Source organism: Taeniopygia guttata, chromosome 2, assembly GCF_048771995.1.
Source record: "Taeniopygia guttata chromosome 2, bTaeGut7.mat, whole genome shotgun sequence".
Classification (NCBI taxonomy): domain Eukaryota; kingdom Metazoa; phylum Chordata; class Aves; order Passeriformes; family Estrildidae; genus Taeniopygia; species Taeniopygia guttata.
In genome coordinates, this window is record NC_133026.1 from 216,804 (window position 1) to 244,262 (window position 27,459).

Consider the following 27,459-nt stretch of genomic DNA (forward strand, 5'->3'; position numbering starts at 1 on the left):
AAAGTCTTTTAAGGAAACCAAGAGGCAATGGCATCCATTATGGATAAACAATTGGTTAAAGGATAGAAACGAGGCAAAAGTAATTGGTTCTGAAAACAAAAGAAAGGCACGTATAAACTTCTACTGGGATGCCTCCTTTTCAGCATATTTAAAACAACCCCTGAAAAAAAGAACCAAAAAAAGCCAGGAAAAAAGCAAGGAAGTGAAGAAGTTTGTTGGTAATGCTAAGTTATTCGTGCTGATAAGGATGAAGGCCAGCTTCAAGAATTGCAGAAGGGCTTTATGAGACAGAATGAATGCTCAAAAGGAAGATGGAAATGTAGTTCAATGCATATTGAACTGAATTACAAAAGGGGAAAAAACAATCCAAGAATCACAGACAAAGTGATGGGCCCTAAGCTGATTGCTGTCCACCAGAACCAAGACCTTGTTTGAACAGACACTTCCAGAAAAATACTAGTTCACTGGTTATTAGAGGTCAAAAAAAAGTCATAAAGAAAAGAAATAAGAGTGGAGGGAACAGAGGATATCAGTGTGTCATGGTCATGGTGTGTCCACAAGTGAAGGTCTGCGTGCAGCTCTGGCTCCTGCAGTTCAGTGATGGCACAGCAGAGCTGAAACAAGGATAATAATGGCACAGAAATTCTTAGCATATCAAAATGCATCCAGGGAAGTAAAGGTAAATATATTGTGACTTTTCATCCGGAAAGAAGTGATCCAAGGTGATCTAAAGGGGCATTTGCCAGAGCTCTGCAGAATCACATTTGGCCTGGGGAGCACAGTCAGGTATTGACTGTTCATTGCCCCTGCCAGAATAGCAAACCCTGGCCATCAGCAGAAGGGTCAGGCTCACAGACCACTGGAGGGATGAGTTTGTCACACTGTGGGTATCAGCCCATGGAACCCTCTTCCAAAAGGGTGCTAACAACATGGAAGACATACTTGGCTCAGTAGTTGCAGACTGCAAAAGTACTGGGAGAAACACACGACTGGACCCCAAAGTGAGATACGTGCACTTCCTGAGGGTATGCAAGCCAGTCCACTAGGGGTGGGAAGAAAATATTTAGTGCACAGTCAACATATACAATTATTTAAAAAAAATTATTTCATCTTTATCTCCTAATTGCTATCATTTCTAAATATATAAATATGTATTGTAATAAAACATAATTCTAAAAGTAATTTGGACCCGCATCTCCAAATTAACTACCCAAATCCACTATTGCTCCCAAAGGCCCAGCTCAGTGCCCTCTATGATCACCACAAGTCTTAGCTATTCCTCATGCTTGTATCTATAAAGGAAACTGCAGGAAGGAGAGGAATGGATGACCAGCAAAGAACCAATATGGGCTATAACTGTTACGGACAGAGAAGCAAGGCAGGAGGTAGGAGAGTCACCAGTGCTGGAATCCAAGCAGGTGAATTCAGCAAGTGTTGACGTAAGAAAGCAATGGCAGGTGTGGCCACAGAGAGAGCAGCAGGCAGCAGACAGAAAAAACTGCAACTTTGTGCAAAGCTGCAAATATCTTCTGCCATGAGCCTGGAGCCCCTAGAACAGCTGGAAGAGAACAGAGCGGTCTGCTCCCACGTATGCACCCCGACACTCTGACCCAGGCAGAGTCAGCGGAAAGAAATGGCCCAGAAAATGCTCCTCTCTTGAGCCTGCATTTAAGATCTGTTATCTGTCAAGCCACACGTTGTGGCCTCCTTCCAGCACAGGGTAGACCACTGGGCCAGCTGCTGCCTGTCAGTCAGCTGGGGACATCTGACAGTCATTCAGAAGAGCCCAGGTCCCCAGCACAGCCATTCACGGAGACTGACTGGCTACATGGGTAAAACTGAAGGCCCACTTTGGTGCTGCTCTAAAGAACAACTTAGAGCTTGAAGAACAAGGTCAGCAAGCTAAATCTACTCTAATTCTTGGTCTTATGTTTTAGAACTTCCTTCAGTTCCCTTTGCTAAGCACTGAAATAGAGAAACACAGAGAAAGAACAAACATGAGAAAAGAGAGGCAGCTCTAGCAAAAGCACATTCGATCTCATCCGTTGACTGCCTCATGCCTTTGCCTCTGTTCTCATGTTCCTACTTCTGAAATCACTCATAGATAATATATTACTGTGCAACTGTTCAACTGTCTTCCTGCTGCAAGCCCACCAGACTCCCAAGATACAAAAATGCTTCATCTATATAAACTTTGATAAAAGAACATACAAGCAGTATCTCACCTTACCTAAAACCTTATTTTGCTCTCAAACACATGTGCGATACAAGACAGTGATGGACAATCATCAAATTTTTCACAACAGTGACATTAAAAAAGAAAAGTCTTCATACTAAAGAGCATTCCAATACCATTATGGCTTTTGAAAGAGATCTTGAAGGTGCATCTATCTACAGGTCATGATCTGTCTCTCCCCCTCTTCTTCAGCAGGATGGAATCTGTCTTAATCAAGAAGAATCCATGGGAAAAACTGCAGTGCAAAACAGCACTAACACACCCTCCTTCCTGGAAAATCATCTACCTGAGACTCCTATCCCTGACCCATCTCTGTTTGTATCCACAGTCCTATCTCCTTTTTACCTTCATTGATTCCATTTACATGTATTAATCTGCACGAACACATCACTGGATGGAGGGCAAAACCACTGTTGGCCATGGGAAATGAGGAAGACCACAGCCTGTTCCCAGCTGAAAGGACCACTCTCACAGCTCTGGGAAGGTGAAACAGAGGACAGAGCAGAGGTGAGGCACAGCAGCAAGGCAGAGACACAAAGGCACACAACCAGTATTTCACTGGTATACTGGTCCCCAGGAGTTCTGCTGACTGCCTGTGTACATGTGCACAGCCCACCACTGCTGTGGCTACAGCTGTTCAACCCTGAGCATGCTGTCAGTGCAGCAGAACACGTCCTCCTGACACCTGCTGCCACAGCCCTTCACTGCCTTCCACTGACCAGCTTCCTAAGTCGTGTTCGGCTTGTCTGCTGTCTTCCTTGCCTGAACTTCCTGTCACATTCCTGCCTCTGTCCTCCTTGTCATCCTTAAGTGACCTTCTATCTGACAGCAGTAACAAGACAACATTTGAGCAGTGCTTTTCTATGTTCTTCTGTTGCGGAGTCTTTTTTCAGGGGATATGCATCACGGCAGTCAAAACACAGAAGTAGAAAAGAGGAGTCCTGTCTGGACATACCATAAGAGGAAAATAACCTGGAGAACTGACAGGGGAAAGTAAAAGAAAGCGTCAAGAAAAGTAAAGCAAGAACACCCACAAGAGGCCTCAGAAAGACTGAGCAGAGAGCCAGGAGTTGCTGCATTGCAGCTGAGTGCTGAGGTGCACTTACAGCAATCTCCCGTCCTGACAGACTCCATCCACCTCAGCACCACACAGGCAGCTCTTACAGCTGGCTCGTGGGGAACAGCCACCAGCTTCTTGTTAGCAGAGACACCGACAGATTTTGAGAATAACCACCACCACCAAGTATACAAACAGCATATTTCTTAACTAAAAAGGAGCCTCCAAGAAAAACAGAGAGAGACTGTTTACAAGGGCCTGGAGTGACAGAACAAGAAAGAAGGTCTTCATACTGACAGATAGTAGGTTTAGATTAGAAGAAAATTCTTTACCTATGAGGGTCATGAGGCCCAGGTTGTGGCTGCCTCATCCCTGGAAGTGTTCAAAGCCAGGCTGGATGGAGCTTACAGCAATCTGGTCTAGCGGAAGGTGTTCCTGTCCATGGCAGAGGGGTGGGACAAGGTGATCTTTAAGGTCCCTTCTAATCCAAACCATTCTATGATTTCTATAGGGCATAAACATAAGCAAGAGGAGATACCTGATGCTGTCTAGAAGTAAGAATGAGTAACTAGAAGTACATGGAACCCTTAAGAAATTTAGACTAGATTGATATTGTGTGATGGCAACAAGTTTCTGCCTGCACAAATAGTTTCCCAACTGCATGTGTTGTTTCAAAACGGACTCTTAGAAGTACAACAAATAAAACTGGTACAAGGCTTCTCTCCTCCTTACAAATATAGATGTTACTTCATGAGTTCCCCTTTTTAATGTCTATGAATCTTTCAGAGGCTTAGAAAGCTGGGACATCAGTATCACAATTCTTGCTTCCTGCCATAGTCACCTTCCTCCATTTCCCAGAAGCTCCCAGTCTGTAAGTCTAAGTGTTCCAGATACCACACATTTTAATATAATATTCACAATAATCCAGAAGTCTTTAACTAAGAAAACATCCCATTTACAGAACTATGAATTGGAACATGAGATTAAGTTCAGTTCTATTTCATGCATGTCTCTTCACAGTTCAGAATAATCTATCACCAAGTTCAAGTGGTGCACTTGGATGTAACCAAAAGAAAAAACCCAAGAAAGTCTTTGGAATTGAAGCAAATAAACCTTACAGACCAGTTTTGAGTTCCACCAGCTTTAACAGATCTCATCATACCACTGCTGTGATCTAATGCAGAGAAGGGATTTTCTGTGAAGAACTACCAGAATGCACCTCCTGAAAAGTATGGCTTTGGGAGAGAGAGGAACAACTGACCTCTGCAGCACCATAACTAGCTTGGAGAGAGAAGAAGCTGGTCAAGAGCTCATTGTCTCTTCCCTTACAATAATCAAACAACAGTTCGGCAGGATCAGATAATTCCTTATGCAAGATAAACTGAAAAAATTCCTGACACAAAACACTGACTGCTAGAAGTTTAGAAGGGTTCAGGAAGATAGCATTAGACTAACATCCATAAATAAAATCCACACAGAGGCACTACACAGAGGGCAGCTGTGGGTCAGAAAGCTCCCAAGCTCCAAATCAGAGTATTTGTATGAACAATCACTAAAGTTTTGCCCTGTTCCTGTATTTCCATGCTGCCTTCCACTGCCCCCATTCTACGCGGGATACTGAACTAAACGATCATCTGACTATTTTCATATTTCTACAGTATTTTTTTTTAGAAAGAGAAGAGCAATTCAAATATCTCACAAGTCCATTTTATCCATACACCTACATTCATAAGCAAATCCAAGTTTTCTCAACTAGGAACTCAGATTTGTTTAACAAGCTCATATTGTACAAAATCACATTGATCTCAATTAAAGCCTTGACTAGCATTAATGATTTTATTTTCTTCATTATGTATGAACCTTTCTCTATTTGACAGTCTGAAATCACTCCATGGCTAGAAAAGGACAAGCCTTCAGTATCTACCAGCAACTTGCTCACATAGTTGAACATTGTACAAGGTTTTCACTCTAGCTGTCCCCTGCAACTACCTTCCCAATCAAATTCCTTGCCATAAGGCTTTTTGATTTCTCCAGGCTGCCCTACTCACCCCAAATACCTCCTTATTGACCACAACAGGGAACATGCACACAACAAACCCGTGCCTCCACTCCAGGTCCCGTTCCCTGAGGATGTCCTTGCAGAGAGACGCATGCAGGGAGCTCTGTGGTAGAAAGTGGAACAAACTGTCCAAAACAAACAGTTTATGAGGCTCTTTTCTAGCCATTCCAGCGTTAGCTGGCTTATGCTCTGACAGGACAGTACCTACATCCATGACAAAAGAAAAATTAGTAGGATATTTTTCATTAGCAAAGCTCTACTTTTTTCAAACTTGGCCATACTCTCTTCACCTCACTATTGCCAGTAGTGATCTCCACAACCCTGTGACTGGGTGGGAGAAACAGTCACATTTATCCACACACTTAAAACTAAAACAGACAGACCACCATTCAATTTTGGGAAAATCTCTTTAGTTCTTCCCATTCTAATAAAACCTCCATAATTTTTATAATATACTAAAAAGTGAGTCCTTGAGGCCATGTAGTGCTTCCTTATCTCAAAGAAGTACCACCAGTATCTCCAACATCTTTGATAGATCTTCACTTCTTTAACCAGCACCCAAGAGCCTCCAATGACAGAGATTTTACAGCTTACATAATCAGTCTCTATACTTAGAGATTATAAATAAAACCAAAAATACCCCCATTCCCTCACTGATGAAGCCTTCAGAGGTCTCCCGCTACTACTGCCCTCTGAGTTCCCAGTCTTTTGGCTTGTTAGTCACATAGATTACCAAAACCAGAAAAACATTATTTAAAGTATATGCCATGAATTTACAATTGCTTCTGTGTTATTCCCTGCCCCAATTCTCAATCAGGCTAACAGTTTATGTGATTTCTTATTAGTTAGACACTAGGCAGCTCACAGGACATCCAAGCCTTTCTCCTGAATGGTGACATTTCATTTAAACCCATGATGTATCAGGAGATGCAAAACTCATACATGAAGTTCATTGCTTACCCCCTTTTCCAAATCACTGATAAATCTGTTATAGATCCTCCATACCCATCAGACCTGTTGGTTAGTGTGTTCTAACACTGACAAGTTATTTACCATATATATTAAATACCTGTTTACATGCTGGTATGCTCTGACATTCTTCTTTCACTGTTGTAAATGCCATTTCATATGAGACAGTTTATGTATTCACCATAAAATCCTATGACCAGATTTGAGAAGTAGATAGCCAAAGAAAAAGAGGACTGAGGATAAGTAAAGAAGTCACATCAGTGATACACAGGTTTGTATGAATTAGCAATCTTGGAGTGTAACTATTATTAAACTGTAGAGATTAGCAGGAACTATGAAATAACACCTATGAGCAGAAAATAAATATGGATAAGGACTTATATTGCCACAGAGAACTTCCTAAGCATAGCAAAGAGGACAAAGACCAAGATCACTGTGGGAAAAAGAAGGTGATTTGAACTGACAGCAATTACATTGTAAATACAGCTATGACTCCGGAGTTAAGAAAGGCACATAGACCTTTATGGGGTAACTGGTGGATAAAAGGCAAGAAGACTGGCTTTGGAAGGAAGATGAAGTGGGAACAGGAAAAGGACACAGCAGCAGATTAAAAAGGTCAGAACAACGGGAGAAGAAAATGAACCTCTCAGCAGGTTCTCGTGTGCAGATGACACAGCCAAGGTCACTGAGCGAAGGTTCCTGCAACCGAGTCATGAGAGGACAGATGTCTGGACAACAGTTTTGACAAGACCAGCACCACAAACCTTCTCAAGACTAAACAGGCAGACCCCTGTTTGAGGAAGAAAAAGACAAAAGAGAAAGAAACAAAGGAAAAGGCAAGGGAGGGACTAGAGGATCCATTTAAGGGATCCAGCCAGCCAGCAATGAGGCCTATGGTAGGGATTGGAGCATAGAGGCAACCAAGGAAAGGAATGACCTGCAGCAAGACTAGTAACTTGTTCAACAAAATACAAGGTAACTGCTGGACACCTAGAGAAATGTCATAAGGATTGCCTGAAATGTACTACTGGAGAGCAGAAAATGCACTGATAAAAAGAAAATCAACATAAATGTGGTGATTAAAGCCATATTTGTCCATACAAAAGCTAGAAAGAGAGAGGAACAACAACAAAGGACTAAGTACAGCATGAAGTCTTTGGGGGGAAAAAAAATTCTTCCCACAAAAATGATGTGCAAAACACTGGCAAAACTGAAAGGAGTAAAAGCATAGCAAAAATAAATAACTGAAAGATATTTAACCATTCTAAAAGCCCAACTGCTAACCAGAGGTGTAATAAACCATCAAGGTCACAAGCAGGAGAGAATGAAGCATCCCACTTGAGAGTTTCAACCTTAAGATTTCACCTTTCAGGGGGATCCCTTCTGCCTGGGACAAACGAGGAAGAAGACATCATCTAAGCTGGCAGTATGGAAAAGCACAAAAGCAGGATCAGGTGCACAAGAGCAAAGGGCAAAGTGACCTTAGCAAAGGAACATATGTTTCCAGAAAGATCAAGTGAATCGAAGAGCTAAGCGCCCGTAGGAAATACTGCAGAAAATATCCTGTTAATTTAAGTGTCAACAAAGCAAAAAAAGATTTCTCACAACATTCTACCTCTGTTCACTTCTCCCCATTTTTTGAGGGGGGAGAGAAAATAATTTTCAATAACCAAGTTAAATAATGTTATCATCGATAGAATAAAAAAATCAGTCATTTGAAGAAGAGACTGGTCCCTGAAATTAGAGCAGAGTCTGACTCCAAGAAATTCCGCTAAAGTCTGCTGTGCAACTTGATTTTTCAATTAATTAATTCAGCTGTTGACATACTTTGGTAGTAATAAAACAGAGGAGCCAGTGCTAGGCAAAGTCAAGGTAATGGCTTGCATGGCACATTCTCTTATTTGGCAGGATACAGGGCCTGGAGAGATAAAACAAAGTTATAGCTTTTTTTCATCTTTTTTAAGTCATGGAAGAGTGACTACCCCAACCCATGTTTTGATCAAAATGAACCTGAGATGAGGAAAAAACTAAAGGAAAGAACAAACCAGGCACCAAAGCAGAACTAAAGGAGATGATAATGAAGGAAAAGAGAGGGTGTTCAGGCACCAGAACAACAGCCAAGAAGCCCCAGCCTCAGGAACAGAAGCAGGAGACATATACAGATATTCCAGGCTAATGTATATATTCAAGTAAGATGCCACTAGCAACGAAAGTCCCAGGGTAGAAAAGGCAGACTTTCCTGGCATCCAAATAAGTAACGGAAATGAGTTCTGCTATATTCATTCCAGTATAAATTAAAATTTTCCCAGGCTTAAGAGCCCTGCATGCTGCTTTCACACGAAGGCCAGCTAGATGTGGAATAAGCAAATTCACATAACTATTTTTGCTGCTCTTCTTGATACTAAAGGAAGAGCACTGGTGTGCAAATGCCAAGGGAAACTTTAGAAAAGGCAAAATCATCCCATCTGCTATCCTTCCAACTTGTGCTTCTGGTTCTGCTCAGATACAGCTATCACAATCCAGACCACCTTGACAAACCCACATGTCCACAACTAAAGCACTGCTACCACTGCACACCCGCTCTCCGTCACCCCCGAACAGCGGCCAATCTCACCCAGCCTGCTCCTGTGCACTGCCACCACACCACCTCTTCACAGCTCCCACCAATGCAGAAGGCCACCTCAGAGTCCTTGGCCCTGCCTGTGCCACCATATCCAGGATCTAAAGGACATACACACGAGATCCTACCATCTGGAGTAAGCCTGTCATGGAGAAAACTCAACAGTCTGCCGTGAACCCCACAGGTTTCTATGATCTCTGTACAAGAGCCCCCACCTGATGTCTTCAGAAAGGTGTCACAGGCAGTGCCAGGATCCTCAAGAAAGAAGCACTTGGGAATATCAGCATCCAAATATCACATTCCTTTGGGCTCTTTAACAGCCTTATTTCTCTTCAATATGTACCAATGCTAGAAATCCAAATGTTATAAATGGTGACTGATCTCAGACACTAGAGTCATTTAAAGAACGTTTCCAGTGGCAGCAAAACAGGGTGAGCATTTCCCCTTAAATGGAGATCGAAGACCTGATTATTAAACAAAAGCTGGAACATTTGTAAAGACCTGAAGGATTGCTTTAATTAAGCATGGCACCCTGACATTCTCTTGTGGGTGAGTTTCCATGGACTGTTACAGACCTGCAGAGCTAATCTCTTCAAGCCCCTGAAAGTCACCTGTTAAGTAGCCAGAGGATACAAACGAGCCAAGACTGGAGACAAGAACCGAAGGCAGCACCCCAAGGCTTCATCAGGCTCTCATCAGAATTGTTTTTCAAAACACAAGTTTGATTACAGAACAAAGTGTCCTACAAGCCCATATGGGTTAGATCCAGTGCAGATTCTGCACCATGATCAGGCTGAAAAGCATGCTATTCACCATTCATGGAGAATCACAGCAAAAAGCACAGCACACATCCCCCCAGACACAAGCTGTATTAACAATGAATCAGTGCATAGGCTGGGGGTTCCACAGACCCCAGCATTCTCCTGGTGAGGCAGCTACCAGCGCCCCAGGAGCACACTGCAGGAGCCGATCCAGCCCAGCACAGAACCTCCAGTTTCCACTCATCCCTCTATTCAGAGCCAGCCAGCTCACTAACTTTCCCGACTCACCACCCCATGGACCAGAAACTCAAAAAGTTTGCTTTTCGTAGCTTTGCGAGCCCCTCCTGTAACTTCATCTGTAGCCATCAGGGTCTGCTCAGCCTCTCTCACTCTCTCTCTTCCTCTTTCTTTCCCTTTTCTGCCTTTTTCTCCAACTCTCCCCTCTGAGTCCTGCTGGGCTCTCACACTTCTAATAGCACGGAGTGGGGAGGGGGCCCCTTCAGGGCCTTCCTGACGGCCCACTCGCGCTCAGCCTCAGCTGCTGCATTCCTCCACTGATAAGCCAGAAATAGTTTGTGCTGCCGGGCTCTGTCTGTTTACTCTGCAGGGACAGAAAATCCAGCTTTTTAAACCTCTCTGTCCAAACAGCAGAGATAAGCAGGACGCATATTGAAAAACACGTCTCGTCTCGGTTTTCCCTGGTAGTGCTGCAGCCTCTCCTCCTCTGCATCAGGGATGGGAAATTCTGGGGCAAGGGGAAGGGGGAGGGGGCAACTTCAGCAGTGACACAGAGCTCAGCACTTCGCAGAGATGTTTTCCCATTAGAAAATGCAGCAGCGAGCAGTGGTTTTCCCTTGCTCCCACTGCTCCTCCCGCACTGTATTTCCAGGCACTTTCCCCAGGGACCTGGCAGGCAGCACACAGAAACATTCGCTGGCAGCATTTCCAGCATGAGAGACGAGAGCTAACCCCTCTGGACAAGAGAGAAGCAGCGGGAGGCCGGAGCTGGGAACAGGGAGGGACAACATGTGGAAGCGAGGGGAAAGAAAGTGTGTGAGATCAGTGGAGGAAGGGGTGGGGGGCAGCATGGCGCCACAGCTCTCACAGCTTGTTTCCAACCCCACTCGCACCACCTCTCCCCAGTGACCACTCCCGGGATGCTCTGGTACCACTGGGACGGATCCTCTAGAGACCCCAGGTGACTGACAGGCGCAGACAAATTATTAACACCACAGCTGCTCTAAGACATCAGCAGTTCACTGCTTGTCAAACAAAGCCCTGCACGACAGTGTGTGAGATGCCAGGAGACTGCTGGGCACGTGAAGCCCAAGGGGGAAGAGAGAAGAGAGCAGCAGCCCAGCCCCTCGGTGGCCCTGGGGCGCGGTGGCGCTGGCAGCACGGCGGCCATTCCACAAGCCGAGCGTGGCTGCTCCATGATGGCCGAGCCCGCAGCGATGGCCCGGGGCACCGATCTGCTCCCGGCAGCTCACAAGGGCCGATGTTCCCTGCTCTCCCTTAACACAGCAATAGGCCAGATGTTGCCAGGTTACAAGAGGGGCTTATTCTATTCCTCTGCTTGAAATTCTTTCTAGGGGCTGTGAATTTTCTCGCAAGACTGCAAACGACAGAATCAGATCAGAAACAAATAAAAATTATTCTGCCCTCATCCAACAATAAAAACAAGCAGACAAAAGACACTGCATTGACTTGCAGCGAAGGGCAAGCCATGAAGGTCACATGGCCTTCTGAACATGGGGACCAGTGACCTCCACTGATTTTTAGGGTCACCCCAATCTAAGTGCTAGTGTATAACAACTGCCCTAGGAATCACAGAAATTTAGGGAGGGCAAGTGTGCTTATCAGCTCCTCTAAGCCCCTCAGAAGGAATACACCAAGCAAATCAACATAGCCTGGCCTTGTTTTGTGCTGGAAAAATTCCTTAAGTTCTCGCTGAACTAAAGAAAGCCACATATAGTCTGGAACCAACTGCTGCCTGTCTGGTGGACGTGTTCATGTCAGGTTAACTTGATCTGGAGGGTTTTTCCAACCTACACGACTCTAAATTCTACATGCCAGCGTGACTGGCAAGGCAAGCATGCAGCTGGTATCTGCCATGTTTCTTAGACCCCAGGCTCGCACAGGAATGCTGGCTCCCATCATGTGAGCCCCCTCCCCGCGCCCGGCAGACACCGTACATTTTCCTGCACTAGCTGTCGGTGCCGCACTGGCCGGCGGTCCCAGCAGTCCCGGCCGCGGGGGGCACCGGCACCGGCCCGTGCGGCTCCTTTCCCTCGCGGGGAGCCGTGCGAGCCCGCACCGCGCGAAACGGCACCGAGGACGGGCCGCGCCGACTCCTGCAGCAGCCGTCCTTATGGGCCTGGCGCGGGAAGGGGCGGCGGCGGCTCCGCGCGGCGGCGCGGCGCGCGGTCCCCCCTCGCGTCCCCCCGCGCTCCGCCGCCAGCACCATCGGCACCGAATGGCAACGGCGCGCCCGGCACGGGCAGGGCGTGCGCCTGCCACAGTCCCGGTCCCGCCGCGGGCGGGCGAGGACCGGCCCGGCCCAATCCGTCCGCCCGGGGCCGGGCCGGACCGAGCCGGGCCGGGCCGGGCGAGCAGAACCGCGGCGGGCGCGGCCCCGGGCGCGGCGCGCGCATGCCCAGCGCGGCCCCGTGAAGGTCAGCGCGGGCCGCGCCCGGGGCCGCGCGGCGGGAGCGCTTTAACCCCTCCCGCGCCGGGCCGGAGGAGCGGCACGAGCGGGAGCCGGCTGTTCTCGCCGGCCCGGCCCTTTGTCTTCCGGCCGGAGCATGCGCTCGGCTCCGCAGTTCAGGGTTTTCTTGTTTTTCTCCTTAGCTGCAGATACGGCATGGAGCCGCAGCTGCCCCGATTTCCGCCAATAGCCACTGAGTACCTTCTGGAGCAGGAGGGCATTTGCTATGAAGTGCTACTAATTTAAGCTGAAAACCATACCATACATATTGTAATGTGTCTAGATGTCCTTAACAGACATCCAAAAGCAGTTTTCCTTGAACATCAAATTCCACGGCCAGTCCACTTCAGCCGTCAACTGAGTAAATGTAAAAAAAAAATGTTTAAAAATCCTTAATAATAAAAATTCAGCTCTTACTTAGCATGATGGTAGTTCTCCGAGCACTTTAGAAAATAAATCAGTAGATGCAGTTCTTATGTTTGCAAATGGGAAATACGGTACAAGTGGATGGAAGTGACTTGCACAACATTACCTAGCTGAGAATGAAACCCATTTCCTGTGATTCTTCAACCCTTCACAATAGTGTCCAGGAAAACTACTGTATGAGCCATTTGCAGAAAAGGATGAAGGTTACCGTGCAATAATTAATTTCTCATATTAAGAGAAACAGCATTAAATTTTATTTTAAATTGTTCGGTTTTCTATTTTCCCAACTTTTTTTTTCCATAAAAGTGTAGAAAATAGTTGTCAATATTCTTTTAAAAAGTGACTGATTTAACCCAAGTCATCTTCAACTGCTGCAAGTATCCTGACAGCTCCCAGCCATCTCTGACCTAGAGGTTCTCTGTGCCATGGGGCTCTGTGCAAGGCTTGTGTTCCTCCACTCATTCCTGAAGGCTGAGCACGCACTGGGGCCTCAATCATACTCACTTTCAGCTAGCTTCATGTCCCATTCCCAGACCATTTCATTTCAGAGAAAGGCTGATCTCCTTCTCTGGTACTTCCTGGGGCACTGGGAGCCCACTTGGTCTCTGTGTGTGTGGTTTGGTTCAACTTCTGCTATTCAGGGCTTTTCAGGGTGTTAAATTAAGATGGTCAGATTAGAAAAGAGATGAACCCAGCTGTTATTTTAGGGAGGTATGTTTGCTACTACTTGCCATTTTTTGATCAGTAGGTAATTATAGAAGTACATGAAGGTGCTGATTGCCTTAAGCAGCTGTGGTTTCCCTCATCCAAGTTTCACTTAAGTCAGCATTGCTCTTTTCACTGAAACTTAAAATATTCGCAATAGTTTTGGAATTGATGCAATGTGGCATAGAAGACATGCTAGAACCAGAAAATATCCCAAGATGGTGGCTCTGCTTAATCTAAAGCAATGTCCATTTGTTCCTGAGTTCAGAATTATTCAATAGTCTCATTAACAATATGGATAATGTACTTAGAGAACATACTTATTCAATTTCCTAGCAACATACAGTTTGGAGAGGTTACAAGTTTGCTACAAGAGATTATCAAAATTAAAATCCTGACGACTTGGAGATATATCCTTTTTTTTTCAAACCACAATTCAGTCAGAAACAGTGCAGGGTTCCACATAAGGATATAAATCAACAACGGTCTAAATAAAAGATGGGGAACAACTGGCTGAAGAGATGTTTATTTTTCAGAAAAAACATCTGGGGATATGACAGATCATAAGCCAAATGTACTAACTGAGCTAACAGTACTACCCTGTCACAAAATAACCAGATAAACCCCTAGAAGACCGGGAACTGCAGGAATGCTGCCCCACTGCTCTCATCCCCTTGGTGGCAGCACAGGCACTGACAACAGTACTCAGATTCTTCATTTCTCCTCGTTCCATCCCTCCTCCTCCTCCCCATCTCCTGAGCTCTCCAGGCCACAAGCTGTTCCAGCTCAGCATTTCCTTAAGGTTGAAAAATTAAATTTTGCCAGAATTGCTGAGGAGCTCTTCCAAAGCAATTCTGTCGTGGTATGAATTATCAGTGTCTGGTTCAGACCAACCTTTGCCGTCAAGGGCTCTGTGCATCAGAGGAAGAGTGGGAGAAACCAGGAAACCAGGATGGTTAAGGAAAGGACACAAAGTGTGACAAGAACCGTAAGGTCCAAACAAGATAAAGAGAAAACAACAGTCATCAGATGTCCAAAAGGCTGCTGCAAATACAGGGAAGAGCTGCTCCCCATACACAGAGTACAGGAAATAATGGCTTGAATTTCTCCCAGGAAGATTTATGTTAGATATTAAGGAGAAGCACAGCAGTGACAGTAGAGATATTCTGAGATAGTTTGTCCAGCAAGGATGGGACTCCTCATCACCAAAGTCTTTCAAGAACAGGTCAGACAAGCATCTATCCAGAGTGATGGAAGTGGTATGGATTCTGTCTTGGGGCAGGACAGAGAACCAGCTGATTTCCAGAGGTTCCTTTTGCCTTATTTCCCTACAGAAACTTAAATTTTGTAACACAAAGGTTCCTTTCTCTGTTAGACCTTTCCAGTACTTCTTTCTCAAATCTATCGGGAAGGGAAGGGAAGGGAAGGGAAGGGAAGGGAAGGGAAGGGAAGGGAAGGGAAGGGAAGGGAAGGGAAGGGAAGGGAAGGGAAGGGAAGGGAAGGGAAGGGAAGGGAAGGGAAGGGAAGGGAAGGGAAGGGAAGGGAAGGGAAGGGAAGGGAAGGGAAGGGAAGGGAAGGGAAGGGAAGGGAAGGGAAGGGAAGGGAAGGGAAGGGAAGGGAAGGGACAAATATAAGTGTTTGTCTCTGTCTTTGAAGGTTCCAAACATCATTGTGCAGAGGTAGAAAGATAAACTTATTTCCTGATTATTTTAAAAGTAATCAAAGGCAACAGAGGGGATACTAAAAGATAGAGAAATATATAAAATATATATGTAATATTATAGGATACAAAATAATGAATCATCAGGATTATCACCAACCATACTAATATTTTAGTCAATTCTGTTTGACCTCATGGTAAGCTGTCTAGTTCTACCATGCCTTTACCTCCACTTTTCCACCATCACCATCCTCACCATCCCTCTTTAGTGTGCAGCAAGAGCTGTGCACGGCTTCAAACATCTGAGCAAAGAACCAGAGCACTGCAAGCAGCAGCCACAATCATCATCCTCTAGCCAAGGGCCAGAGCAGAGTGCAAAGTGTGAGAAGTTAGTAGTAAGACTTTGGTCCTGGAAGGAGAACAGTGAGGAATACAGATTTTAATTTTTCGGAAGTGAATGAAATAGAGGAATTCTTGGTGGGTAGTCCTGAGGGAGCAGAAGACCTATTAACTACTACCCTCAAACCAACCACCTCCTGGTCCAAAAAGTGTATCTTTATGATATTTGGTTGTTAGAATGATGGCTTTGGGGTGTGTTTGGTAAAAGCATTTAGAATATCCACCTGCTGTCACTCACTGACAGAACAGAGCTGAGGGAACCACTGGGTCAGCACCTGGGAACCACTAGGTATTCCCAATGAGAGTGGTGAGGCCCTGGCACAGGTTGCCCAGAGAAGCTGTGCCTGCCCCATCCCTAGAAGTATTCCAGGCCAGGTTGGACAGGGCTTGGAGCAACCTGGTTTACTTGTTGGGCTGGAAAGTCCCTTCCTACCCAAACCATTCTACAATTCTCTGATTCTATGTGCAATCAACAGCAACCATGTCACATCTAATCCTTTCAGACATAAGTTTATTGCACAGCACTTTAAATCTTGGTATTCCTACAGGACAGCTGCTAAAAATCTGAGTTCTGGGGTTTTGTGACTATTTTAATTTACTCTTATCAACATTGTCCTAATGGTCCTTTTTGTCTAATGTTTATGCTTTGAAGCATTTCTACATATCTATCACATCCACATTCACCTTTTGTCAGACTAAGCAAGTGAAACTGTTATTTGCCTTCTTAAAACTCTGTGCCCATGTCTCATCATTCCATCTTTTCCTGTCAGTCCCAGTTAACCTGGCTAGAATAAGGACAGACAAAGCTGTACCTCCATTGTCCAGGCCACATACTTGTGTGCCATTAAGACTTTTCTCACAAGCAGAAATCTATCAAACCTCACCAGGCTCATAGCTGCCTTCCACAACATCCTGTCAGTGACAGCTCCACGTTCTCTTGAACATGAACTGAAGTACCAGGCTTTTTCTCCTTCTTAAGCACTGTCATTAGATCACTTCTGGCATACAGTGCCTACTCCTGTGACAAGGCCCCAAGTGCATGGCTGTGCACTGTAATGTCACTAGATACCAGCTGGTTTCTGCTTGTGTAGTTCACAGTCACGCAGTTCTTCCCACATAATCTGTTCTCTTCTGCTTCAACAATATCTATTTTGCATCAGCAGCAAATTTAATTATTACACTGCCTATTTTTGTGCTATGGGCATTAGTGAAAATAATAAATTACACCAATCCATAGAGAAATCCTGAAGAAACTGCAATGTCTTTTGTGTCTTCTTTACTGAGCTCCTTACCTACTCTGCAGTTCTGCTTTTACCTGTCTTCTGAGTCCCAGGCAAATTTTCAGATCACACTGTATCAAAGGCTTCACTCAAGTCTAGACAAGAAAGTTGCTAATTTCTTTGTGAGGAATCAATCTACTTATCTGAGAAAGAGTAGATTAATAAACTTAGGCTGCTTTTTCATACCACACATATCCTTCTCCTGCTCAGTTAATTTTCTCTTTCAAAAATCATTCTTGAGCCTTGCATGGACTTAGGATGAAGTTAGTGCATCTGCCTAGAGTACTCTTGCCCTTCTGTATTGTCAGAAAACTTACAGGATTTCCTGTTTGTTTGTTAGGAAAAACAAATTTAAAGTCCATTTTAGTTAACACTAGCAATGTTAAGAATTATGTCCTATTCTCACTGAAAATAATTTGAAAAGTGTCTATAGTTTAAGGAAATCAATAGTAAGTAAATATGGACTGAAGGATGTATTCGTAGGGAAAGCTGCTTAAGAATTGAGCACTAGGAGGCTGGAGAAAGTACAGAACCAAAGAAGGAAAAGAGTGCCAAGAGCACTGCCAAGAGCAGTCTTGGCATGGACGGACTCATAAATCCAGCTCCTACTTCAGCTGAACTGGAAGGACAATTAACAGGGGTTAATCACATTCATCTTAGAACAGGATGGAACTGAGAGCAAGCAGTAGTGGTGATCATAACAAAAACTGAATTGCCATACAAGGCAGAAAATCTTCTAAAATTATTTTATTTGGCAGAATAATTGCAACAATTACAGATTACTCCAAAAAGTCAAAGTTAATCTCAAACAGTACATAATTACAGCAAACAATGGCTTTGGAAAAAAACAATGGCAGCCAGCGGGAAATGGCAAATGTGACTTAGAGGCAATGTAGTAAAACATTATTATATGCCTGAAATTCTTAATGAGAACATAATTTGTATGTAATTTGCATGTAACATTACTGAAAGGTTATAAACAAGTAATAAAAACAAGTGGAAGGAAGATGACTACTATGGACTCCAAGGTGGGTTTTACATACAGATTTTTTTACCTCCTTCAAAGATCTAAAAGAGAGAAGCAAAATATTTGTAGATTAAATCCTCACACAAGAAGATTTTGGAAAAGTTTCACAGCCAATCAGGAGAGAGGATAAAAAACTCAACTAAGCCTAAAATGTTAAGACAGGAGATTTAAGCTGGGAAAAAATCAAGCTGGTGGAAGATAAATCCTGATAAAGAACTGTGCTGTGTCTGTAGAGCAGGTAGGATGGTTTGCTAATCCCTTCAGCACCGATTCACCCAGTACATCAATACCTGTATGAAATCACAGCAGCTCGTGGCACAGGGACATGATTACTGCACTTGGGCTCCAGCTGGACAATGGGCTTTTGACTAAGGCTCATCTGAGCATCTAAGCATTGCCGAAGTGGAAACGGTCTGGCTACAGCATAGCCCGGTGGCTTGTCTGCTGCTCTCCCTCAGCAGAGCACGGGCACAGCAGGCTGGCAGCTCCAGCTCAGGGGCACAGCCTGCTTCGGCCTGGCTCACCTGCGCACAGCGCGCAGCAACGCACCGCGGCCATCCGCCCGAAAGCACCTCTGAGCGACATGGCACACAGGTGGTGCCACGAGTCACTCCTTAAATCAGCTTCAAAACACGCACAAGAACGGCAGTTGAATCATTCTGGCATTCAGTGCTTTTCGAAGCAGGGTTTATTGGGAGAACTTCCAGGAGAGGCGCGTGTTTGTGCATGGCCATGAACCGTCAGAGGGAGGAGAGCTGAGTGTTGTACTTTGTGTCACATTCTCTGTCACATGCTACAATCCTTCCCATCCTTGGGACTCGGTAGTTTCTGGTGCCTGAGACTGAGAGGAGGTACAGCTAAGAGCCATGTTGTCTCTGACCTTGACAGTTTGCAGATGAAGTTAAGGGATGGAAATAGAAGGAGCACAGTGGAACACAGAACACCAGTCTTCCCGACAGGCATGCCAGCTGTCTGGCCACACTTGTTTGGAATAGCCACTAAATTCCTACCCTGTGCACCCCATCCTCCACACCTGTTTTCAGATCAATTTATACCCAGCCTGCAACTTGAAACCATAGAAATAACGCACTTGTAGGGGATTTTGACTACCTTCTTGTCTCTTGGGAAATAACTATGCTTCCTTCTTCAAAGAGATTCCCTAGTGTTCTGATACATATATCAGAATACACAGCCATATACATATGATACAGCAACACCAAATGCTAATTATAAATATTATGCCATATAATAATACATAAATTTCTGCTAAGGTTATAGAGAGAAAGGCTTTCTAAACTGTTATTGTACGTCTGAGATACCATGAAAATTAAACCAGTATATCTTTAACTCCTTTTAGTTCAGATCTTGGGCATTAATCTCCAGTAGGGTATTCACCTAATCTAAACAAGCATAAAACAAACATAAAAAATTAGTGAAAAGCTTATGTAATGGAAAGTTAATCACTAATATTCCAATAATAAGAAATATAGGGAGCTAAGAAATATTCCAACACAAAAAAAGCTTGTCGTATTTCTGTTCTTCAGAAAAAGTTCTTCTGTTTATCACATGACTTGCTCCTTTTCTGCTGCATTTGATCTTTAGCAACTCTTCCACTTGGCTGATTTTGTTTTGACAGTTACTCATTTTTTCTTATCTTCTATTTCTCCACCTCCTTCTATTCAAGTCAATCCTTTGTCTCCCCAGTTGAAGCTTCTGCTGTTGCACATCACAAAGCCACAATTCTGTCTCTTCTGAACTTGGCAAATACCTTTTTTTTTCGCTCTGATTAAATCCTCTTGGAATGCCACAGGCAAAAATTTGCTCTGAAATTGTCTATATGCAGTGCAGATACTGCATATAGATAAGGGCCCAGTTCTGCATCCCTGTGCATCCCATCAGCCTTATGCATTTGCTGATTCTACCCTGCCCTGCATCCACTTTGCCACGCAACCCCAGGATGCCCTTTCTCTTCCACAGTGCTGCAAGGAGTCAACCATCACAGCTTCTTGTAAGAAATTATTTAATCAAAATCAGTTCCAGATCTACATCCCTCTCCTGTTACAGCCTTATTGTAAAGTTTATGATCTTCCCTTAAACTTTAACTCCATTTGTCTATCAAAAGACCAGTGCTGTGAACCCTGTTGCCTGCCTGCAGAAACAACAGGTCTCTGACATTTTAAACCAAAGCCCTGACGAACACCCTCAAAAAATTACTGTTCTGTCTGGCAGCTGGGGAAGAATGGACGACATGGAACTCCAATAGTTAATATTTCAGCTCCCGATCTTGTTGCAGTCTCCCTGTAGCAAAGCATCTGGGAGAGCAGGAACATGTAAAATGCTTTTTCTGCCACTTGCCTATGGATGGAGGCCTGAAGGCCCTCAGTCACCATCTTCAGACTGATGAAGCTGTGACATATTCTCCTGATTCCTATAGCAACGGTCTCGTATCTGCTCCCAGACCGACAGCCCACCTCTCCTTCCTCCAGAAAGCTTCCAAACATCCACGCTGTCAGTGATGCTCTCTCTGGTCCCTTTTCACCCTGGCCATGCACTGAATTCCAAGGTAACTGACAACTCACAGGACGGGAGTGCTGGGCTTGCTGGAGCCTTTAGGACTCTTTAGGAAGGGCAGGCTGGGGGTGAGGAGGAGGAGCTGCCCTTCAGCCAAGCGTGTGGCTGGAGCACATAGAGTTCCATCTTGGGATGGACAGAGCATGAGCTGAGAGCTCACAGACCAGAGTTAGGGTCAGAGTTATCAGGTGGAACCAACATGGAGCGCCATGGTAGGTGTCTGCTGCAGAGCACCTGCTGAGGAAGAAGTAGTGAGATCACAGACAGCAGGAAAAATCCCCATGTCCACAGTCTCTGGTCTTCATGAAGACTTCAACTACCCCAGTGTCTGCTGAGGTGATAAAAGAGCATGGCACAAGTAATCCATGAGGCTTCTGGGTCACACTGATGATAAACTCCTAACATGGGCAGCTGAGGAGCAGAGAGGTGCTCTGCTGGACATGGAAGAACTGGTCAGGAATGTGAAGGTCAGAGCAGCCTTGGCTAGACCACGAGATGGTATTTCAGGAACATGAGAGGATAGACAGGGTAGAAAACAATCAATGAATTGGAAAGAAGAGGGTTTCAGGAGATCTGGTTGATTTTCAGAGATCACCTCCTCCAAATTCAAGACTGGTTCAACCCACAGGTAGGAAATTAATCAAAAGCAGCAGGAAGCCTGCATGCATGAACAAGGAGCTCCTGACTGAGCTCCATTACAAGAGGCAGAAGCAGGGCCAGGTGACCCAGAAGGAATACAGAGACAGTGTCCAAGCATGTAGGGATGCAATCAGGATAACAAAAGCCCACCTGGAGTTGAATCTAGTAAGGAACATGAAGGGCGGACAGAAAGGTTTTTACAAATATCTCAACAGTAAAAGACAGAAATGTGAGAATGTAGGCTTACTGGGGATGGGATTTGCTGAGAATGAACACAGAAAAAGCTGAAGTACTGAATGCCTTCTTTGCATATTTATTGGCAAGATTGGCTGTCAGGAATTCCAGGCTCTTAAGACCAGTAAGGAGGTCTGGAGCAAGGAAGATTTGCCATAAGTGAAGGAAGACAAGCTTAGGGAATGTTTGAGCCAGATGGACACACACAACAGGTGAACAGGTTTTTACTTAGAAAAGGTTGCCCAAAGAGCAAGTTCATTCCATCGCTGCAGATATTCAGAAGTTTACTGAACTTCATACTCAGGAAATTCCTCAAGCTGACCCAGGTCTGAGATGGGAGGTTGGAACACATGATCTCAAGACGTCCTTTTAAACTTCAACCATTCTGTGCTTTTATGATTCTACTCAGGAAAGACTTAAGCATAACAAGTAACTCAATCAGCTTGCCTAATCAGCATGTAGTGAATTCGTATGAGGAACCACAGCCTGGAGACTGGAGTTGAGACAAGGCAAGGACAAAACACCTGGAGTGCCTTTACCTGCAAGCATATATGCTAGTCCAGCAGGTATTTTTTGCCTTAAAAGGTATGTATTAGGGGCAAAACAGTATGCCAGTGAAGGTAAGTAGTGCATTTCTGTTTTGCTATCTTTTAATGCAGGACTAGAAAGAAGCTACTGGAATGAAAAGCAGGCTGCTGATGAAAAAAACTAAACACTGCTTAGTAATACCTACACACAATACATAGCAATGCTGCTTCTAAAATTTTCTCAGTTGATCATTTTGAAATTTTTATGGTTCCATTAGTGCTTCTGCATCCCATGCCTCATATTTAGAAAAGATAAAAACGTCAAACCATGCTTCAATCCTACTTCTGGTGCCAAATATGAGTTGGCTCCCTTAGAAAATAATGACAGTGAGTTTAGAAGAAGTGGTGCCTATTATACATAATTAGCTTACTTTATTAGCAGTTCTTATGTGGTGGATCTGATGCAGATAGGCCTGTCAGGGCCTCTGCACAATGCTCCTTTTAGACACCAGAAAGGGTTGCTGAGATGCAGACTCCCTGCATATAGCTTGTTTCCTTTTTTTTCAGATCAGTCTGTCCACGCCTTTGAAAGAATCAACATCAAACACTCTGATGTCTCTCTGGATAGCAAAAATCCTACTTTCCTTATGGGGAGCTGCAAAGAACTCTTTAATGCTGGCAATTAGGAAGGAACTCCCCAGATGAAGCAACACTGCGCAATTAATTTGTTTTACACAGGGAGCAAGAACCATACCACATTATTCCAGTTCACTCCTCCTTGTCAGCTGCAGGATCAGAGCACCTGAATGTGCCCACAGCCTCTGCTCCAGGGAGGAGCAACAACGAGCTGGGAGCTCTGCACAAGCCCTCCTTGAGCACCCCTCCAGTCCGTTGCCATGGGAACAGATAGATGCCTTCCTGTTGCCAAGGAGACAGCCACTGCTTCTGGAGACTGTGCCCAAAGGTGCCCAAAGCATTTCGGCATCTTTAGGATCATGAAGAATTTTACACAGCCATAACCACCTCCCCCAGTTAAGTACATCAATCATTATTCCATTCCTGTTTTCAGAATATGTTTTAAGTGCTTTGCTATAATATGGCAGATTATCCCTAATATCTGGTTTTGATATCAGCACTAAAAATGACATTGTCAGCCTACACACCTCTGCATGCCTGCTTTTCTCCCGTCGTCCTGCTGCTCTTTCAAGTCATTCTCACTGATCTAATATGCAATAAAACTGATTCCTTCCTCTCCATAGGCTTCCTGTGGTCTAGAACTCCACTTCCAGAAAAGTGGTTGGCAAAAGGCAGTGTCCCTCTCTCCTCTGTCTTTGCCACTAGGTTAAGACGGCTCTGTAGCAGAGCCCCAGGCAGCACACACAGCACACAAACACACAGAGCACACAGAGCACACACACACACACAGAGCACACACAGAGCACACACAGAGCACACACACAGCACACACACAGCACACACAGCACACACATAGCACATACACACACAGAACGCACACACACACAGAGCACACACACAGCACACACACAGCACACACACACACACACAACACACACAGAGCACACACACACACAGAGCACACACACAGCACGCACACACACAGCACACACACACACACACAGAACGCGCACACACACAGAGCGCACACAGAGCACACAGAGCACACACACACACAGAACATGCACACACACAGAACACACACACACACAGAATGCACACACACACAGCACACACACACACAGAGCACACACACACACAGAGCACACACACAGAGCACACACAGCACACAGAGCACACAGAGCGCACACAGAGCACACAGAGCGCACACACACAGCACACACACACACACACAGAGCGCACACACACACACAGCACACACACACACAGAACACACACACACACATACACACAGAATGCACACACACACAGCACACACACACACACCCAGCACACACACACACAGAGCACACACACACAGAGCACACACAGCACACACACATAGAACACACACACACACACACACACATACACACAGAACGCACACACACACAGAGCACACACACAGAGCACACACAGAACGCACACACACAGAGCGCACACAGCACACACACACAGCGCACACACACACACAGAGCACACACACAGAGCACACACAGCACACACACACAGAGCGCACAGAGCACACACACACACACACACACAGAACACACACACACAGAATGCACACACACACAGCACACACACAGCGCACACACACACACACAGCGCGCACACACACACAGAGCACACACAGCACACACACACAGAACACACACACACACACACAGAATGCACACACACACAGCACACACACACACACAGCGCACACACACACAGAGCACACACAGCACACACACACACACACACAGAATGCACACACACACAGCACACACACACACACAGAGCACACACACACACACGCACACAGAGCACACAGAGCGCACACACACAGAACACACACACACACACACAGAATGCACACACACACAGCGCACACACACACACATACAGCACACACACACACACACACACAGCGCACACACACACACAGAGCACACACAGCACACACACACAGAGCACACACAGCACACACACACACACAGCACACACACACACACAGAGCACACACAGCACACACACACAGAGCACACACAGCACACACACACACACAGCACACACACACACACATACAGCACACACACACACACACACACACACAGAGCACACACAGCACACACACACAGCACACACACACAGCACACACACACATACACACAGAATGCACACACACACAGCACACACACACACACAGAACACACACACACAGAGCACACACACACACACACAACGCACACACACAGAGCACACACAGCACACACACACAGAACACACACACACACACATACACACAGAATGCACACACACACAGCACACACACACACACACAGAACACACACAGCCAGGGTCTGCACGGTCCTGGCAGGTCCGCACTGCCCCTCTGCGGCCGCCCTGTTCGGTTCACCCCGGACAGTCCTGCAGCACAGCACCTTTGTGCAGGTGGGATCTGCACTGCAGCCATGCAGGAGGAGCGAGGCAGCTCCCTGGACGCAGCGCCCACGGCACTGCTGGTGCCACCAATCCCGTTTCGCATTCTCTCTCCACCCTACCCAAGCCTTTTCCCCATCCTTCTGAAAAGACTGCACCGATACTTAAGATTTGCAATTTGGGGAGGAGTGTCAAGTGAAATAGGGGCCTTCTGCTCCACATACCTGATGTGGGGAAGGAGACACTGCTAGAGACTGAGCTCAAAGGATCAGTGGCTAGCATGCCTCATGATGGGGAAGCCTGGCGGCTTGGCATTTCTGGCAGCAGAGGGACCCTTCTCCACCCTTTACTCCTCAATTTACTGACTGAATGCAGGCAGTGCCCTAAGAGTGACGGGGAACATGGTCCACTTACTTATCACAGAATAGAAGTACAGAATCATTTGGGTTGGAAAAGGCCTTCAAGATCATCATATACAACATATATCCAGCACTGCCAAGTCCTCCACTAAGCCATGTCCACAAGTGTCATGTCTACATGTCTTTTATCCTCCCTCCAGGAATGGTGACCCTGATACTTCCTTGAGAAGCCTGTGCTGGGCCTTCAGAACCCTTTCAGTAAAGAAATATTTCCCAACAACTTGAACCCGTTCCCCCTCCTCCTGTCCCCGTTCCCTGGGAGCAGAGCTCGACCTCCACCTCTCCTGTCAGGAACTGTGCAGAGCCACAAGGTCCCCCCTGATCCCCCTTTTCTCCAGGCTGAGCCCCTTTCCAGCTCCCTCAGCCCCTCCTGGGGCTCCAGCCCCTTCCCAGCTCCATTCCCTGGACACGCTCCAGCACCTCCATGTCCTTCTTGTCCCGAGGGGCCCAGAGCTGCCCCCAGGACTGGAGGTGGCTCAGCAGGGCCAGCACAGGCACAGGCACTGCCCTGGGGTTTGCCCACACCGGTGCTGCTACAAGCCAGGTACCACTGGCCTCCTGCCCACATGGCAGCATCTGGGCTTACATTCAACTGAAAAAAAAAACCAACACCCAAAATATTTTGTGCTAGTTTTAAGCCTGTTGCTTCATAATTTCATCATACGCCTGTATCTTCTATAAATTCTAAGTCCATTTGTGCTTTACCTTTCCTCAGCTGTGGCTGATAATCTCTAGCACTTTTACCTTCGTATATCATGACTCTAAAGAATTTTCATATGTCTCCTCGGATGGAAATCTCTCCACCTCTCACTGTCCTAATCACTTTTTCTAGAATTCCTCTTGTTCTACTAGTCACTACATCTTAAAAGATACAAAACACTATTCTCTCTTCACAACATAGGAGAGCTTCAAAACTTCAGCTTTGTTAATTCATTTCCGGTAATATCTAATATCAAAGTTTCCATTTTAATCACTACTGTTAAGCTTGGGTTTACAGAGAACTCTCTATAAAGATGCCAATATTTCTTTCCTGAGCTGAAAGAGATAATTTTAGCAGTGATGTGGCTACATTAGCAGGTTTATTTTCTTTATGCACGTTACATATAAATGTATTCCGCCATATTATCATCCGGTTTTGAAACACTCTTCCCCAATCCTAAGAGACAGATTTAGGTTCTGCTGCACCAAATAATGTCACATTATCATCTAATTTTGTTGCTTTATTACTTAGACCTTTGGAAATCATTCATCATACACTAAGCACCAATGGGGAGCCAAAAAAGCACAAAACCACAACATTTATTAATCCTTCTACAGCCACCACCTTCAGCAACTCCTGGTGTCCCAGGGATTGCACTAACCCGGCTTAGACCTCTGGAAAGCTATGCCTGCAGTTTCCTAAAGGCTCATCAGTCAGTGGAAGCCTGCTCTTGGGCTTTGTTGCCATTATCCCTTGACTAACAGCCTAACAGTGTCTCTCTCTTTCTGCAGCACTTTCCCCATTTACTCATTATCCCCTTTGCATGGAGAACCTCCTTGACTGCCTGACCTTAATGAAGAAGAGGTGTACCCTTACATTTCCTGCCAAAACTCACCAGGAAGTGCAAATTGCTGCCCCTGGGGAAGAACCACCCCAGGCATCAGGACGTGCTGGGGGTGATTCAGCCCAAGAGCAGCTTGTCAGACAAAGTTCCTAAGTGGAACCCAAGGCAGCAGCGAGGGCAGGGCACCTGGGCTACACTGGCCACAGTGGCAGGAGGGGATCCTTCCCCTCAGTGCAGCATGATGAGGCCACAGCTGGAGCACTGTGCCCAGTGCAAGAGAGACATGGATATCCTCGGGAGTGCAGGGAAGAGTCAGGAAGATGACAAAGGCACTGGAGCATCTCTCCTGTGAGGAAAGGCCAGGAGTGCTGGTACTGCTCAGTCTGGAGAAGGCTCAGAGGGGAGCTCATTAATGCATATAAATACCTGATGGGAGCATTCAAAGAGGATGGATCCAGGCTTTTCTCAGAGCCCAGTGATACCCAGTGACAGGATCTGATGCCATGGGCACAAACTG

At 45.6% G+C, this 27,459-nt stretch overlaps 1 protein-coding gene across 4 annotated transcripts in view; it reads right to left on the minus strand.

The window, feature by feature from the left end:
• Nucleotides 1-27,459, minus strand: part of SMARCD3 (SWI/SNF related BAF chromatin remodeling complex subunit D3) — a 79,266-nt gene that overhangs the window by 43,104 nt on the left and 8,703 nt on the right. The window contains exon 1 of one of the 4 annotated variants that reach the window (XM_072925205.1): nt 12,020-12,397. The exons of 2 other annotated variants lie outside the window; for them this stretch is intronic. In XM_072925205.1, the coding sequence (XP_072781306.1) occupies nt 12,020-12,169 (150 nt within the window). In that variant the 5' untranslated portion in view covers nt 12,170-12,397. Of the gene's footprint in view, nt 1-9,990; nt 10,171-12,019; nt 12,398-27,459 lie in introns of those variants that run through there. One more of the 4 variants, XM_030264072.4, reaches the window with a different exon arrangement.